We start from the raw sequence: 15,834 nt of genomic DNA on the forward strand, positions 1-15,834 counted from the left end.
GTTCGCCTAGACGAGATTCCCATCTTATAGCGAAGCGTCCGCCATAGAGCTAAAGTAGGCCCCACAGTGGGGTGTGATGAGCGTTTAAATCTAGGGAGCCAGGGCACTGTTTGTAGGTTAAGGCTGGTAGAAGATGACTCCAGTTCCACCCATTGCTTCCTATGTGAGATGGGACGGGACCAGTCTACAACTCTATGCAATAATGCGGCGTGGCAGTATGCAGAAATCATAGGCAACTGCTGTCCGCCTTGGGATTTCAGTCTAGATAAGTGGCTATGTTTGAACCTAGGTTTCCGACCACCCCAGACAAAATGGCTTATCGCCTTGTGTGCTTCAGCTAAAAATTGAGGTGGAAGTTTTAAAGGAATGGTTTGAAAAAGGTATAGTAACCTGGGGAGAATGTTCATCTTTACTATATTTATACGGCCTAGCCATGAAAACCTCTGCGTGAGCCAGTGCCTCATCTCCTGTCTCAGCTTGCGGAGTAGTGGGGTATGATTGATAGTAGTTATAGTGGTGAGTGTCGCTGGAATCTGGATTCCCAGATACGTAATATGGGATTTTTGCCATGTGAATTGGAACGATTGTGATAGGAGGGATGCCGTGGCAGACGGAAGCGTGACATTCATCGCCATAGATTTTGAATAATTAATTTTAAAATTCGACATATCTCCAAACCGAGCGAATTCCATCATAAGGTTGGGTAGAGAGATCAATGGATTCGTTGTGACTGCCAATAAGTCATCGGCAAAGAGGGCCAAGCGATGGTCGGTGTTGCCTACCCGCAGTCCCGCAATGTTAGGGTTGCATCTGATCGCACGCGCCAGGGCTTCCATGCATAAAACAAAGATTAAGGGTGACAGCGGGCAACCCTGGCGTGTGCCGTTTGTGATTGATATGGGCTCCGAAAGGACGCCGTTCACCCTAATCCGAGCGGACGGGGCCCTATATAATGAGAGGATTTTTTGTAAGAAAACATCCCCCAGACCCAGTCGTCGAAGCACTGCCTCCATAAAATCCCAATCCACCCGATCAAAGGCCTTTTCTGCGTCTGTGGAAAGGAGCATAAGAGGCGTATTCGTCATCTGCGCGTGCGCTATTAGGTCGATGACTCTAATAGTATTGTCTCTGGCCTCCCTGCCCATAACGAAGCCGACCTGATCTGGGTGGATTATATCTGGCAGTAGCGATTTAAGGCGATTAGCCATGAGTTTTGCAAATCATTTTACATCTACATTTAATAGCGATATCGGCCTATAGCTAGAAGGGAGCGTCGGGTCTTTGGAGTCTTTTGGAATGACAGTAATATGGGCGCTCAATGACTGTTTCGAGAAAGGGGCCGTTGGTGATATGGCATTGAAGGCCTGTAGGAGAAGGGGGCTGAGTTTATCCTGAAAGGCCTTATAATATGTGACTGGGAAACCATCTGGCCCCGGGCTTTTACCATTGGGAGTCGCCTTTAAGGCAGCCAGCAGTTCTTCCCCAGTAAAGGGGTCATCTAGTGCCCGAGTAATGTCCGGTGGGAGAGTCGGGAAAGAGATTTCATCCAAAAAAAATTGTATGTTGTGTTTGTGATCGGCTTGTGCAGTTGTTGTCCGCTTAGAGTTCAGGTTGTATAAGGCTGAGTAATAAGTATGGAAGATCGCTGCTATCTCTGTGTCAGAGGCCCCTCTCTTTCTTGCACCATGACACACTCTCTCTCATTCTCTTCTCTCTCTCTCTCTCCCCCCCTCTTCCTCTCTGTCTCTCACTCCCCTCACTCTCTCTCCTGCTCCCCTAAGGGGCATAGTCGTGGCAGCGGCGGGGGGTACAGACAATTTTTAATTTGTGGGGGCCCCCACAACTTAGTTGCTCCAGGGCCTTTACTAGCCTGAATCTGGTCCTGGTGACAAATAAATAGTGATTTAGAGAAAGCACACTTGCCAAAAGTCTGGAATGTTTAAATCATACAGATGTTGAATGCATGATAAATGGTAAAGTACTGTAAATAGAAATAGAGGAAAGGGACATATGACCTATTGCTGGTTATAGTGAGAGCTATATTTAGCACCCCACACCTCCACCCTATGAAAACACACATAACATTAGAAAAATATGTAGTGGAAGACTGAGCTGTACACACTGCCATTCTCTGCTGTCACATTTAATGTTTCTATATGTAATTGTACAAATATGAAAACAGCACTTGGGTGTCAGAAATGACTGAACAGACACCTACCTGCTTGCTTCCCATGAAAGCTCTTGTCTCTGTGTACAGAGCCTTGACACTAATGGCCACATCAACAGCAGAATTTCTACTCAACAACTGCTGAAAGAGAAAAAAGATTTTGTTAGTTACTAATTCTGTGTTAGTAGTTACAATGTAGGAAACTACCCAAACATGCTATTCAACTGTACCCCAAATCAGTATTATTATGTGAGATCTTCTCTCTCCTTTGCTCGCAGGCAGTGTTTAATGCCACTGTATATGGCACAGCAGAAATAGGAGACAGAGAATGAGAAAGATCAGAATAAGCATAAAGAGGGGGGAATGAGAACGTAAATGTGCCCCCACAACAAGGGTTGTGTCTATGTTCCAACTTCCCTTCGTGATCAGGACCAGGAAGTGACAGCATGAGGGCAGTAGATAACTTCTGCCCTTACAGCACCTAAATATTTAATCCATTCTCCGTTTGTCTGAGGTTGTTTTGTTTTATCTCTGCACCATTGTCCCCTTGTGGGCTCGCTTCGATCGCCATACTTTGGGCTCTGTGTCTAGCTCCGCTTCGCTCGCCATAGGTTACTATTCCAAATAGTTTAGGACATGGACCCAGGGGTTTATGGGAAAGGTCCTCTCCACGAAGGGTAACTAGACGCTACCCCACAACAAGGGCATGAGAGAAGGTAGCTACAGTATATACAGTACTTTCATTACATTTTATAAAATACAGACAGCTAAACACATTCGTAATCATAGCTCTTCCTTCTCCTTACAATGAGGGATTTCAGTAATATCATCATGCTCATGGTGTTCAATACCTTCTGCAGTGAGTATTCACTCTCATCATGTCCCTCCTTTACCTGAGATGGAATATACTACTGCTATTATAAAACAAAATACGTGTCAACGAAGGAAGAAAAAAGGAAGGCTCTTGTGTGGGCGCACTCTTAATTAGTTGAAATAAAGTTCAAATAAATTTAATTATACATGGTAGTTAATAAAATATAACTTTTAATGGATATACATTAAAAAGAATATCTCATGATTACCCATTAAACAGGATAGGATCCAACAACTAAATGTGATTTAAAATGCATATTAAATTGAAAAAAATTTTTTTTGAAAGAAATTGTTTTAAAAAAATGAAGGAATGTTCTGGTCCTGTCTCACAAGATGTGATAAGAAAGGATGTAGACACTTTGCTGTTCTACATCCGTTTCAGCCCGACCAGCACAGAAAATATGTATTGTTGAGACCAGAATATGGTCAATTGCCAAATATGAAAGAGCTGGACAGGTCCGGTAATGGATAGTGAGACATTACCCACTTTCCACCAGTCACCAACCAAATGCACTGTGTAGTTTATTTATAAATAAGAGCTCAGAGGGTCTTAAATCATTGTATAAACAGAGTATGCATACAAAGGGTAGAGATAATTGAAAAAAGAATGAAATCAAGTGGTGATACTGTTGTTGGTGTCAGATAACGCACATCGCAAGGATAAAGAGTCTACTACACTGTGTATTCCCTGTGAGTCTCCCCCTCAGGTACTGACACAGCCCAACACTGTATAGCTTCCAAGATCGGACGAGATCGGGCACTGGCAGTGTGGTATGGTAGTAGACAAATAGGTGGGTTAGACGCCAATGAGAGTGCACCTATATACCAGAGAGCATGTGACAATGGGTCACAGAAAGGTGTGGATCTGCTTTGTACGTTAGGCTGGAAGCAGTAAGTCCCACATAGGTGGTACTACGCGGTTCTTTCTTCGTTGACACATGTTCCTTCTGGCTCTGGGCGCACCACCATACTGGACAGAGATTTGATAATTTATGAAAATATATCTTAATTGTCCGAATTCTGGTTTATCATCATCTGTTATTTCATTTACACTGAGACCAGTGCCGGGTCGCCCTTGTTCTTTTCTCATAAAACAAAATACTTCAGATTTCTTTCCATATTCCAGATTTTCACCCCCTTCTCTCTGCGTGTTGCAGCTATCTATCGCCCTCCTGGGCAACCTAAACAACAATTTCTAGAAGATTTTTCTGCCTGGCTCCCACACTTCTTATCTTCTGACATCTCCACCATCATTATGGGCGATTTCAATATAGCTCTTGACAGTCCACAATCTGTTCATGCATCCAAACTCCTCTCTCTAACCTCCTCTCTTGGCCTAACCCAATGGTCCGACTCCTCTACTCACCAGGAGGGCCACTGCCTTGATCTTGTGTTCACCAGGCTCTGCTCAGTTTCCCAACTCATTAACACTCCTTTCCCTCTCTCTGATCACAACCTGATCACCTTCACAATCTCTTCCATTACTTTAAATTCTAGGACACTAAAACCAAGCAAGCCTCCTCTAACACGCAGAAATACTAACAATATAAATTTTCAACAACTTTCCACTTCTCTGCAACAACGTCTCTCACCAATCTCTACATTCACCACACCTGACACTGCTGTATCCCACCTGCACCAGACCCTAGAGAGTGCCCTTGATGAAGTTGCTCCAGCTACCCATCACACTCCACGTAGGCTTAGATGCCAACCATGGCACTCTAAATCAACAAGACACCTACAAAAACTGTCACGTAAGGCAGAACGTCAGTGGCGGAAATCTCAGAATCCAAGTGACTTTCTCACATATAAGACTACCTACCACTCCTATCGTCAGGCCCTGGACACTGCCAAACAAACATATTTCCAATCTCTCATCTCTTATCATGCCACCAACCCCAAACGACTTTTTAATACATTCAAATCACTTCTTTACCCTCCCTCACCTCCCCCACTAGCTACTATCAGTGCACAAGAACTTACTTCCTACTTCAAGGATAAGATTGATAAAATCTGAGATGAAATGGTATGCTCTAACTCAGCCAGTGACCTGCTCAAATCCCTATCTGAACCCTCTGGCACTTTCTCTTCATTTGATCCCACAAGTGAAGATGAAGTATCAACACTCTTTTCATCCTCCTACTCCACTACCTCTCCTCTTGATCCTATACCCTCACAGGTCAGCAAAAGTTTGTCTCCTGTGCTTATCCCAACCTTAACTAAAATCTGTAATCTCTCTCTCTCTACTGGCATCTTTCCATCTCTGTTTAAACATGCAGTGATTACTCCCATTCTGAAAAAACACAACTCTGACCCAAACACACTCTCTAACTACCGTCCCATTTCTCAGCTACCCAGTCCCTCCAAGCTACTTGAGAGACTTGCCTACACTTGCCTTACACACTTTCTTAACTCCCACAACTTACTGGACCCACTTCAGTCAGGCTTTCGTGCCCAACACTCCACGGAGATGGCACTGACCAAAGTAGTGAATGATCTGGTCACTGCTAGATCAAAAGGCCATTACACACTACTTATTCTTCTAGATCTCTCTGCTGCTTTTGACACTGTTGACCACTCTCTTCTCATACAAACACTAGAGTCCCTAGGTCTTCAGGACACAGCCCTTACTTGGTTCTCATCCTACCTATCTAATCGATCTTTCAGTGTTCGGTTCTCTGATTCTACCTCCTCTTCTCTACCTCTATCAGTTGGAGTACCGCAAGGCTCAGTCTTAGGTCCTCTGCTTTTCTCAATCTATACCTCCTCTCTTGGTAAACTAATCAGCTCCTTCGGATTTCAGTATCATTTGTACGCTGATGATACTCAAATCTACCTATCCTCCCCAGATTTATCACCATCTGTATTGGCTCGTGTCACTGGATGCCTGTCTGCCATTTCATCTTGGATGACATCTCGCCATCTCAAACTCAACATTTCCAAAACAGAATTAATTATTTTCCCACCAGCTAAGGGTAGTTACCAACCTGATATTGCCATAACTGTTGACAATGCAACTATCCACCCTACCCCACAAGCTCGCTGCCTAGGTGTCATCCTTGACTCTGAACTGTCGTTTGTTCCACACATTCAATCTGTCTCTAAATCATGTTACATGCACCTTAAAAACATATCCAAATACGCCCTTATCTTACACAAGACACTGCAAAAACTCTGATCCATGCACTCATCATCTCCCGCATTGATTATTGTAATAGTCTCCTTACTGGTCTTCCCAAACATAGGCTCTCACCACTTCAATCCATTTTAAATGCAGCTGCGAGGCTAATCTTCTTCGCCAGACGTTCTTCGTCTGCTGATCCGCTCTGTCAGTCCCTCCATTGGTTACCGGTATTCTACCGTGTCAAATATAAAATACTTTTACTTACATACAAGGCTATTACCCAAACTGCACCATCATACATCTCCTCACTCATCTCAAAATATCTCCCTACCAGACCCCTCCGCTCTGCACAAGATCTGCGTCTCTCATCCAGATGTATTACCTGTTCCCACTCAAAATTACAGGACTTTACCCGGGCTTCACCCACTCTGTGGAATGCCCTCCCACGCACAGTAAGACTCTCCACTAGTCTCCAACCTTTAAACGTTCCCTGAAAACTCATCTCTTCAGACAAGCCTACCAAATTCCTGATCCACACACATAACCTTCAATGCTTCCCTATCCAGTTACATTCCCTCTGCACAGTCCCCATAACCTCACATTTTGTCTTCCAACATTCCTGGGTGATCATATCACATACAACCCACTAAGAAGCTAGCAATCTGGGGAACCATTATGTGACAGGTAGCATCTATCCTTGTGTATCAATGCCTATTTCCCTATAGATTGTAAGCTTGCGAGCAGGGCCTTCCTACCGCTATGTCTGTCTTTGCCCTGTTTTGTTCTATAACTGTTGTTCTAATTGTAAAGCGCAACGGAATATGCTGCGCTATATAAGAAACTGCTAATAAATAAATAAATAAATATTACCTTTGTATATATCATTTACCATTGTCACCGCACTGACAAGAAGTGGAGTGCCAAAAGTTTACTGATTTGGAATTAAGGTCCTTAGAAATAGAATAGCTAAGCAGTAACAATAACTTCTTACTGTTATCAGGCAGAACACAAACAGCAAACGGTGGGGTAAATGTATGAAGCAGTGATAAGAGTGGAGAAGTGAGCCAGTGGAGAAATTGTCTGTATTATGGTGGTCATTCTGAGTTGATCGCAGCAGGAACTTTGTTAGCAGTTGGGCAAAACAAGGGTAGTAATTCCAAGTTGATCGCAGCAGGATTTTTGTTAGCAATTGGGCAAAACCATGTGCACTGCAGGGGAGGCAGATATAACATGTGCAGAGAGAGTTAGATTTGGGTGTGGTGTGTTCAATCTGCAATCTAATTTGCAGTGTAAAAATAAAGCAGCCAGTATTTACCCTGCACAGAAATAAAATAACCCACCCAAATCTAACTCTTTCTGCACATGTTAAATCTGCCTCCCCTGCAGTGCACATGGTTTTGCCTAATTGCTATCAAAAATCCTGCTGCGATCAACTTGGAATTACCCCCAATGTCCACAGCAGGGGAGGCAGATATAACATGTGCAGAGAGAGATAGAGTTGGGTGTGGTGAGTTAAATCTGCAATCTAAATTGCAGTGTAAAAGTAAAGCAGCCAGTATTTACCCTGCACAGAAACAAAATAACCCACCCAAATCTAACTCTCTCTGCAAATGTTATATCTGCCTCCCTGCAGTGCACATGGTTTTGCCCAACTGCTAAAAAATTTCCTGCTGCGATCAACTTGGAATTACCCCCTATATTTCTGTATCTGAGAAATTTTTCTGGTTCCAGGATAGAAGACTGGCGTAAGTCATTTCTAGTCTGTTCATCTGGGTTCACTACGATATGCCAGCGGTCGGGCTCCCGGCGACCAGCATACCGGCGCCGTGAGCCCGACCGCCGGCTTACCGTCAGTGTGGCGAGCGCAAATGAGCCCCTTGCGGGCTCGCTGCACTCGCCACGCTACGGGCACGGTGGCGGGCTATGCGCGCCACACTATTTTATTCTCCCTCCAGGGGGGTCGTGGACCCCCACGAGGGAGGATAAGTGTCGGTATGCCGGCTGTCGGGATCCCGGCGCCGGTATACTGTGCGCCGGGATCCCGTCAGTCGGCATACAGAAGACCACCCATTCATCTAGTTGCAGGTAACTCAATTCAATTATGTACTTCAGTATCTAGATCTTTTGTTATATATATCTCTACTTTGGGACATATGTATTTTCTCACCACTCATGTACTCATGACCATTTAAAGGTAAACGTCATAGTTTTTCTGCTCCACTGTGTTCAGCAAGATCTATGGACTTTATTGTCTAGATTTTAAAAGATTTTTGCCTGAATGTGAGGAAGAATCAACCTCAACATTCATCAAACCAACAATCATGATGTCCACCACTTTGGCAACTTGTTTGGGATCCCTTCTCCTGAACCTTCACAATGGCCTTCACATCATCTAACCTTCAGCTAACAGGGTGAGCAGTTTGGGATTCTATGATCTTCATAGGTCTTATTTGTTTCATCATTGTTGCTGTGTCTACCCTGCATGATATAGACAGGTTTTGCCATTCTGTGTAGGAGCCTGCAGAAAAATATTGCACTTGATAATGGACTGATTTTTACAAACATGTATGGACTATGCAGTAAGGAGTTTCTACTATAAGTGATGTAGTATTGAAGTAGCCAGTAGATGTCTCCTGAAAACTTTTACCTATCTGGGACTCAATGTAAGACTACCATCTTGATGTCTTACACATGACTTCTGGTTTATGTTTAGATGCTGAATATTTGTATTGACCTGAGTGGTGTTAGGGGCATTACTGGCCTCTTCAGCAAGCAGCCCACCCAGTAATAGTGGATGCACTTGTATCAGCTCTTCTAATGCAGCTCTTCTCACTCCAGTGAAGCTGTACACTGCCTGGTTTTGGCCATGCTGAATTCCAGACCTGCAGCTGATCCTTTTTGGACACAGATGGCTCCTGAAAGGTTCCAGGTCTGGCTAGTTGTGTAAGTGTAGCTATGTGACCTCTGTTACGACAGACAGTTTGGCAGTACAAAAGCAGTTTGCAGTCTCATCATTTCTACACCTTTCACTGCGATCCTCCAGGCCTACCCTAATGGGACTGTAATTGTTGCCTCAGTGCTGGGTTAAACTGACCCTTCAATTTCCAAAGCGTCTTGTGACCAAGTGTGGTATCTCTTGTGTCGTAAACGGAGATGCTTATTCACACCATCAATACAGTTTTCCTGGTAGTTTTGCAATGGCATGAAGCTGTTACAAAAACTTCCAGTGTTCAGGATTTATCAGTTCATTCTATAGGTCCTGAAAGATTCGGAGTCACATTGCAATTGTCACTGTAGCACAATGCTGTTCCAAAAATTAACTTGTCAACATGTTTGCAATATTAAAACAGAGTTCTTTGTATCAAGAATCAGTTCCAAACCCATTTAACTGACACCACATGTAGCAGGAAAGTAATGGGGTGGGGGTCTGAGGGCATATTAAAATAAAAGCAGGTTTATTTCAATGTCTGAGCTAGGGGAATACTTAAATACAGCTTCTCTTCAGCATCAAAAACAGATGGTTAACAGCACCTCTGTGATACAGTTTTATTTTTTTCAGGTTGGAAGTAGAACCTTTGTTGAGTGAGGTAACACTCCTTCCTGTCCTTTCTAGTTGTTATAAAGGAACTCAGAATAATACTAAGAGGTCTCCAAGAGACTCCATCCACCTCAAAGAAACAGAGGTGAGAAAAAAACAGGAAGAGATAAGCAGACCTGCAATTGACCAAATGATTGTAAAATAAGCAACCGAATAAGAAGTTGGCATTTCTGCTGTTGATGAGCGGGTATAATAAGTTTAACAAATTTACAATCTTGATATGAAAATACTTTTCTACATGTAATAATCTGATTCTCACCTCGGCTGAATTGTTTGATTTGTTGGAGAAGGCCTCATTCAGTACCCCAAAGCTGCCATTTACAGCATGGGCCAGTTCTTGTTCAATTGCCTTGTGAGTTTTGGCTGCATCCCGGATTCTGCATGAGGTTGAAACATAACTAGGATCATACACATAACATGGGTGTGTGCACAAATGAAATATATTCAGACAGCTTAGAACATTAGACCAGTCATACAGTGTAATGAGTGGAGAAGTGGACCAGTGATAGCAACCAATCAGCTTTGAGGTACCATTTATCAAGTTAATTCTGTAAAATGACTGGTAAAAGCTGATTGCTCTGGGAAACTTCTCCACTCTTTTCTACTGCTTGACACATCTCCCCCTCGGTCTTTTAGCAGCACATATTCAGTAACATACAACAGAGTTCAGTTATCTTGGCCAGTTCACTTTTTAAGGTGCATTTAAATAGTGTTCTTAACTAGTGTTCTTTATCTCCTGTTCATCCATTATGGATGAGTATAGAAAAGACAGTACTTGGTGGTCTTGTGAGAGGTGGTGGTTATGGGGTCTATGTACTAAGCCTTGGGGAGAGATAAAGTGGATGGAGATAAAGTACCAAATGACAGGAGCTGATTGGCTTGTTCTGTATCTCCGGCCACATCAACTCTCTCCAAGGCTTAGTACATATACTCCTATGTCATTACAGGCAGGAATGCATCTGACAGGGGCATTGTCATGATTTGGGGAGGAGAACGGAGGTAACAGGAAGCCGAAGACTTAGAATTACATAGTGCGTAGCAGGGTTCCTTAACAAGACAGATGAGTGATATAAGGCTCCTGCCAAACTTATTCTGGAACAAAGTTAATATATATCCAACTTGGTAAAACCCATTTCTAGGGAACAGGGGAGACCTTTGTGTGAGAGACATCATTAAGCTGCCATGGACCACTATAAAAAGTCTATTTGAGCACCTAGTGCCGTCTGCTGGCTGTTAATGACAGATCCCAGTACGTCCTTGTACGTAGAAATGAACGGCATTGTGGATGAACATCTATGAGAAACAGAATGGAAAGTCTGTATTTCAAACTGGACACCAGTAATGGGTCTTTATTTCACATTAGCCACAAAATAGATGGTTTGTATTGTATTGTGTTGTGCTATTTTACTATTACTAGAAGCAAGAAATGTTTTGCTGCTCTTCTGTAGAACTACATTCCTTCATGAGCATCAGGTAGCCATTAGCTGGATATACACCAATAAGCTATCATAAACAGTAAGCTATGCGATGGATGTTATAACTTATATAGCCATGGTGTCTGACATTGCTATACGTTACCTGCTGATGAGATTCTCTGCAGAATTTGCAAGCTGCTGCAGCTGGGTGAACTCCTCCTCGGTAAGGTACTCCATTGATTGTTGGGAATGAAGTCGTGGTCGGGGCATAGCCCTATAATTCTCCCCTTTTCTCTTGTCCTCCCATGATTTCAGGGTGCTCTCAAATGCCTGCCAGAACCAGTGCAGATAAAATGAGTGCTTTATCCAAAATGCCTGTTAACAATAACTTTTCTACTGATTAATATGATTGGGATTTCATTCTGCATAAGGAACATTTCTAAACCACAAAAAATAAGATTTTAAACCTACCGGTTAATCTTTTTCTCCTAGTCCGTAGAGGATGCTGGGGACTCCGTAAGGACAATGGGGTAAAGACGGGCTCCGCAGGAGACACGGGCACTCTAAAACTTTAGATGGGTGTGCACTGGCTCCTCCCTCTATGCCCCTCCTCCAGACCTCAGTTAAAGAACTGTGCCCAGAGGAGACGGACAGTACGAGGAAAGGAATTTTGTTAATCTAAGGGCGAGATACAAACCAGCCCACACCATCCACGCCGTACAACTTGGAATATACGAAACCAGTCAACAGTATGAACAAACAGCATCAGCCAGAGACTGATCTCAACTGTGACATAACCCTTATGTAAGCAATAACTACATACAAGCCTTGCAGAATTTGTCCGCACTGGGACGGGCGCCCAGCATTCTCTACGGACTACGAGAAAAAGATTTACCGGTAGGTTTAAAATCTTATTTTCTCTTACATCCTAGAGGATGCTGGGGACTCCGTAAGGACCATGGGGATTATTCCAAAGCTCCAGACCGGGCGGGAGAGTGCGGATGACTCTGCAGCACCGATTGAGCAAACATGAGGTCCTCATTAGCCAGGGTATCAAACTTGTAGAATTTTGCAAAAGTGTTTGAACCCGACCAAGTAGCTGCCCGGCAAAGCTGTAATGCCGAGACGCCTCGGGCAGCCGCCCAAGAAGAGCCCACCATCCTAGTGGAATGGACCTTTACCGAATTAGGTAACGGCAATCCAGCCGTAGAATGTGCCTGCTGAATCGTGTTACAGATCCAGCGAGCAATATTCTGCTTAGAAGCAGGAGCGCCAACCATGTTGGCCGCATTCAGGACAAACAGTGCCTCTGTTTTCCTAACTCGAGCCGTCCTGGCTACATACATTTTTAAGGCCCTGACTACATCAAGGGATTTGGAATCCTCCAAGTCACCCGTAGCCACAGGCACCACAATAGGTTGGTTCATATGAAACGACGAAAACACCTTAGGTAGAAATTGAGGACGAGTTCTCAATTCTGCTCGATCCACATGGAGAATCACATAGGGGCTCTTGTGAGACAAGGACGCCAATTCGGACAACCGCCTCGCGGATGCCAAGGCCAACAACATGACCACTTTCCAAGTGAGAAATTTTAATTCAACCGTTTGAAGAGGTTCAAACCAGTGTGACTTAAGGAACTGTAACACCACGTTAAGGTCCCATGGTGCCACCGGGGGCACAAAAGGAGGCTGGATGTGCAGCACTCCTTTAACAAAAGTCTGGGATTCTGGGAGAGAAGCCAATTCCTTCTGAAAGAATATAGATAAGGCCGAAATCTGCACCTTAATGGAGCCTAACTTTAGGCCCATATCCACTCCTGTCTGTAGAAAACGGAGAAAACGACCCAGCTGAAAATCTTCCATAGGAGCATTCTTGGCTTCACACCAAGAAACATATTTCCTCCGGATACGGTGATAGTGCTTCGCCGTTACCTCCTTCCTAGCTTTGATCAGAGTAGGGATAACTTCCCCCGGAATACCTTTCCTAGCTAGGATTTGGTGTTCAACCGCCATGCCGTCAAACGTAACCGCGGTAAGTCTTGGAACACACAGGGCCCCTGTTGCAACAGGTCCTCCCTGGGAGGAAGAGGCCACGGATCTTCTGTGAGCATCTCCTGAAGATCTGAATACCAGGCCCTTCGAGGCCAATCTGGAACAATGAGTATTGTCTGCACTCTTGTTCGTCTTATGATTCTCAATATTTTTGAGATGAGTGGAAGTGGAAGGAACACATAGACCGACTGAAACACCCACGTGTCACCAGGGCGTCCACTGCCACTGCCTGAGGGTCCCTCGACCTGGAACAATACGTCCGAAGCTTTTTGTTGAGGCGTGACGCCATCATGTCTATTTGAGGAAGTCCCCAATGACTTGTTATCTCTGCAAAGACTTCTTGATGAAGTCCCCACTCTCCTGGATGGAGATCGTGTCTGCTGAGGAAGTCTGCTTCCCAGTTGTCTACTCCCGGAATGAAGACTGCTGACAGATCGCTTACATGATTTTCCGCCCAGCGAAGAATCCTGGTGGCTTCTGCCATTGCTGCTCTGCTCCTTGTCCCGCCTTGGCGGTTTACATGCGCCACGGCTGTGACGTTGTCTGACTGAATCAGAACGGGTAGGTTGCGAAGAAGACTCTCCGTTTGTTGTAGGCCGTTGTATATGGCCCTTAATTCCAGCACATTGATGTGTAGACAAGCCTCCTGGCTTGGCCATATTCCCTGAAAATGTCTTCCTTGTGTGACTGCTCCCCATCCTCGGAGGCTCGCGTCCGTGGTCACAAGAACCCAGTCTTGAATGCCGAACCTGCGACCCTCTAGAAGGTGAGCACTCTGAAGCCACCACAGGAGAGATACCCTGGCCCTGGGGGACAGGCTTATCCTCTAATGTATTTGTAGATGGGACCCTGACCACTTGTCCAGAAGGTCCCTTTGAAAAGTTCTTGCGTGGAACCTGCCGAACGGAATGGCCTCGTAGGCCGCCACCATCTTTCCTAATACTCGAGTGCAGTGATGAACTGACACTCTTTTTGGCTTTAGCAGGTCCCTGACCATGTTCTGGAGTTCCTGGGCTTTTTCCGTTGGGAGAAAAACCCTCTTTTTTTCCCTGTCCAGAACCATGCCCAAAAATGACAGCTGAGTTGTCGGAACCAACTGCGACTTTAGTAGATTTAGAATCCAGCCGTGTTGTTGTAGTACTGTCAGGGAGAGAGACACGCTTCTCAGTAACTGATCTCTTGATCCTGCCTTTATCAGGAGATCGTCCAAGTATGGGATAATTGTGACTCCTTGCTTGCGCAGGAGCACCATCATTTCCGCCATTACCTTGGTGAAAATCCTCGGGGCCGTGGAAAGCCCAAATGGCAACGTCTGAAACTGGTAATGACAATCCCGTACAGTGAATCTCAGGTACGCCTGATGAGGGGGATAAATGGGGACATGAAGGTATGCATCCTTTATGTCTAGTGACACCATAAAATCCCCCCCCCTTCCAGGCTGGAGATCACTGCCCGGAGAGATTCCATCTTGAATTTGAACCTTTTCAAATACAGGTTCAGGGATTCTAGATTCAGAATGGGTCTGACCGAGCCATCCGGCTTCGGGACCACAAATAGGGTTGAATAATACCCCTTCCCCTGTTGCATTAGGGGAACCTTGATGATCACTTGCTGTTGACACAGCTTTTGTATGGCAGCTGAAACTATTTCCCTCTCTGGGGGAGAAGCTGGCAAGGCCGATTTGAAAAATCGGCGAGGAGGCACTTCTTCGAACTCCAGTTTGTAGCCTTGGGATACAACTTCGACCGCCCAAGGATCCAAATCCGACTGAACCCAGACCTGGCTGAAGAGTCGAAGACGTGCCCCCACCGGTGCGGACTCCCTCAGCGGAGCCCCAGCGTCATGCGGTGGATTTTGTAGAGGCCGGGGAGGACTTTTGTTCTTGGGAACTAGCCGTAGCAGGCGCTCTTTTCCCTCTACCTCTACCTCTGGCGAGGAAGGAAGAGCCCCGACCCTTTCTGAACTTATGCGACCGAAAGGACTGCATCTGATATTGAGGTGTTTTCTTTTGCTGTGGGGGAATGTAAGGCAAAAAAGAAGACTTACCCGCGGTAGCTGTGGAAACCAGGTCCGCGAGGCCCTCCCCAAATAAAACCTCCCCCTTGTAAGGTAAAATCTCCATATGTCTCTTTGAACCGGCATCACCTGTCCATTGGTGGGTCCACAGGGACCTTCTAGCCGAAATTGCCATGGCATTGGCTCTTGAACCCAACAGCCCAATATCTCTCGCAGCCTCTCTCATATATAACGCTGCGTCCTTAATGTGACCCAAGGTCAACAAAATGCTATCTTTATCTAGGGTGTCAATGTCAGATGACAAGTTATCTGCCCACGCTGCAATTGCGCTACCCACCCATGCCGACGCTACTGCCGGTCTGAGCAGGGCACCCGTATGTGTGTAAATTGATTTTAAGGTAGTTTCCTGCCTTGGATCAGCAGGATCCTTGAGGGCTGCCGTGTCTGAAGACGGTAGCGCCACCTTTTTGGACAAGCGCGTTAAAGCCTTGTCCACCGTGGGAGAGGATTCCCACAGTAACCAGTCCTGTGAGGGGAATGGATACGCCATAATAATTCTCTTGGGAATATGCAGTTTCTTGTCTGGA

General features: G+C 45.0%; 1 protein-coding gene and 1 pseudogene across 4 annotated transcripts in view; both read right to left on the reverse strand.

The window, feature by feature from the left end:
• The window catches only part of LOC134948713 (diacylglycerol kinase eta-like), a 374,912-nt gene that overhangs the window by 34,564 nt on the left and 324,514 nt on the right, over nucleotides 1-15,834 (reverse strand). For 3 of the 4 annotated variants that reach the window (XM_063936894.1, XM_063936892.1, XM_063936895.1), the window contains 3 exons: nucleotides 11,341-11,507; nucleotides 10,022-10,139; nucleotides 2,219-2,308 (listed from right to left, as the gene is read on the reverse strand). In XM_063936894.1, the coding sequence (XP_063792964.1) occupies nucleotides 2,219-2,308; nucleotides 10,022-10,139; nucleotides 11,341-11,507 (375 nt within the window). The remainder of the gene's footprint in view (nucleotides 1-2,218; nucleotides 2,309-10,021; nucleotides 10,140-11,340; nucleotides 11,508-15,834) is intronic. The other variant, XM_063936893.1, reaches the window with a different exon arrangement.
• On the reverse strand, nucleotides 3,707-3,825 carry LOC134953267 (5S ribosomal RNA; annotated as a pseudogene).

Source organism: Pseudophryne corroboree, chromosome 8, assembly GCF_028390025.1.
Source record: "Pseudophryne corroboree isolate aPseCor3 chromosome 8, aPseCor3.hap2, whole genome shotgun sequence".
Classification (NCBI taxonomy): Eukaryota; Metazoa; Chordata; class Amphibia; order Anura; family Myobatrachidae; genus Pseudophryne; species Pseudophryne corroboree.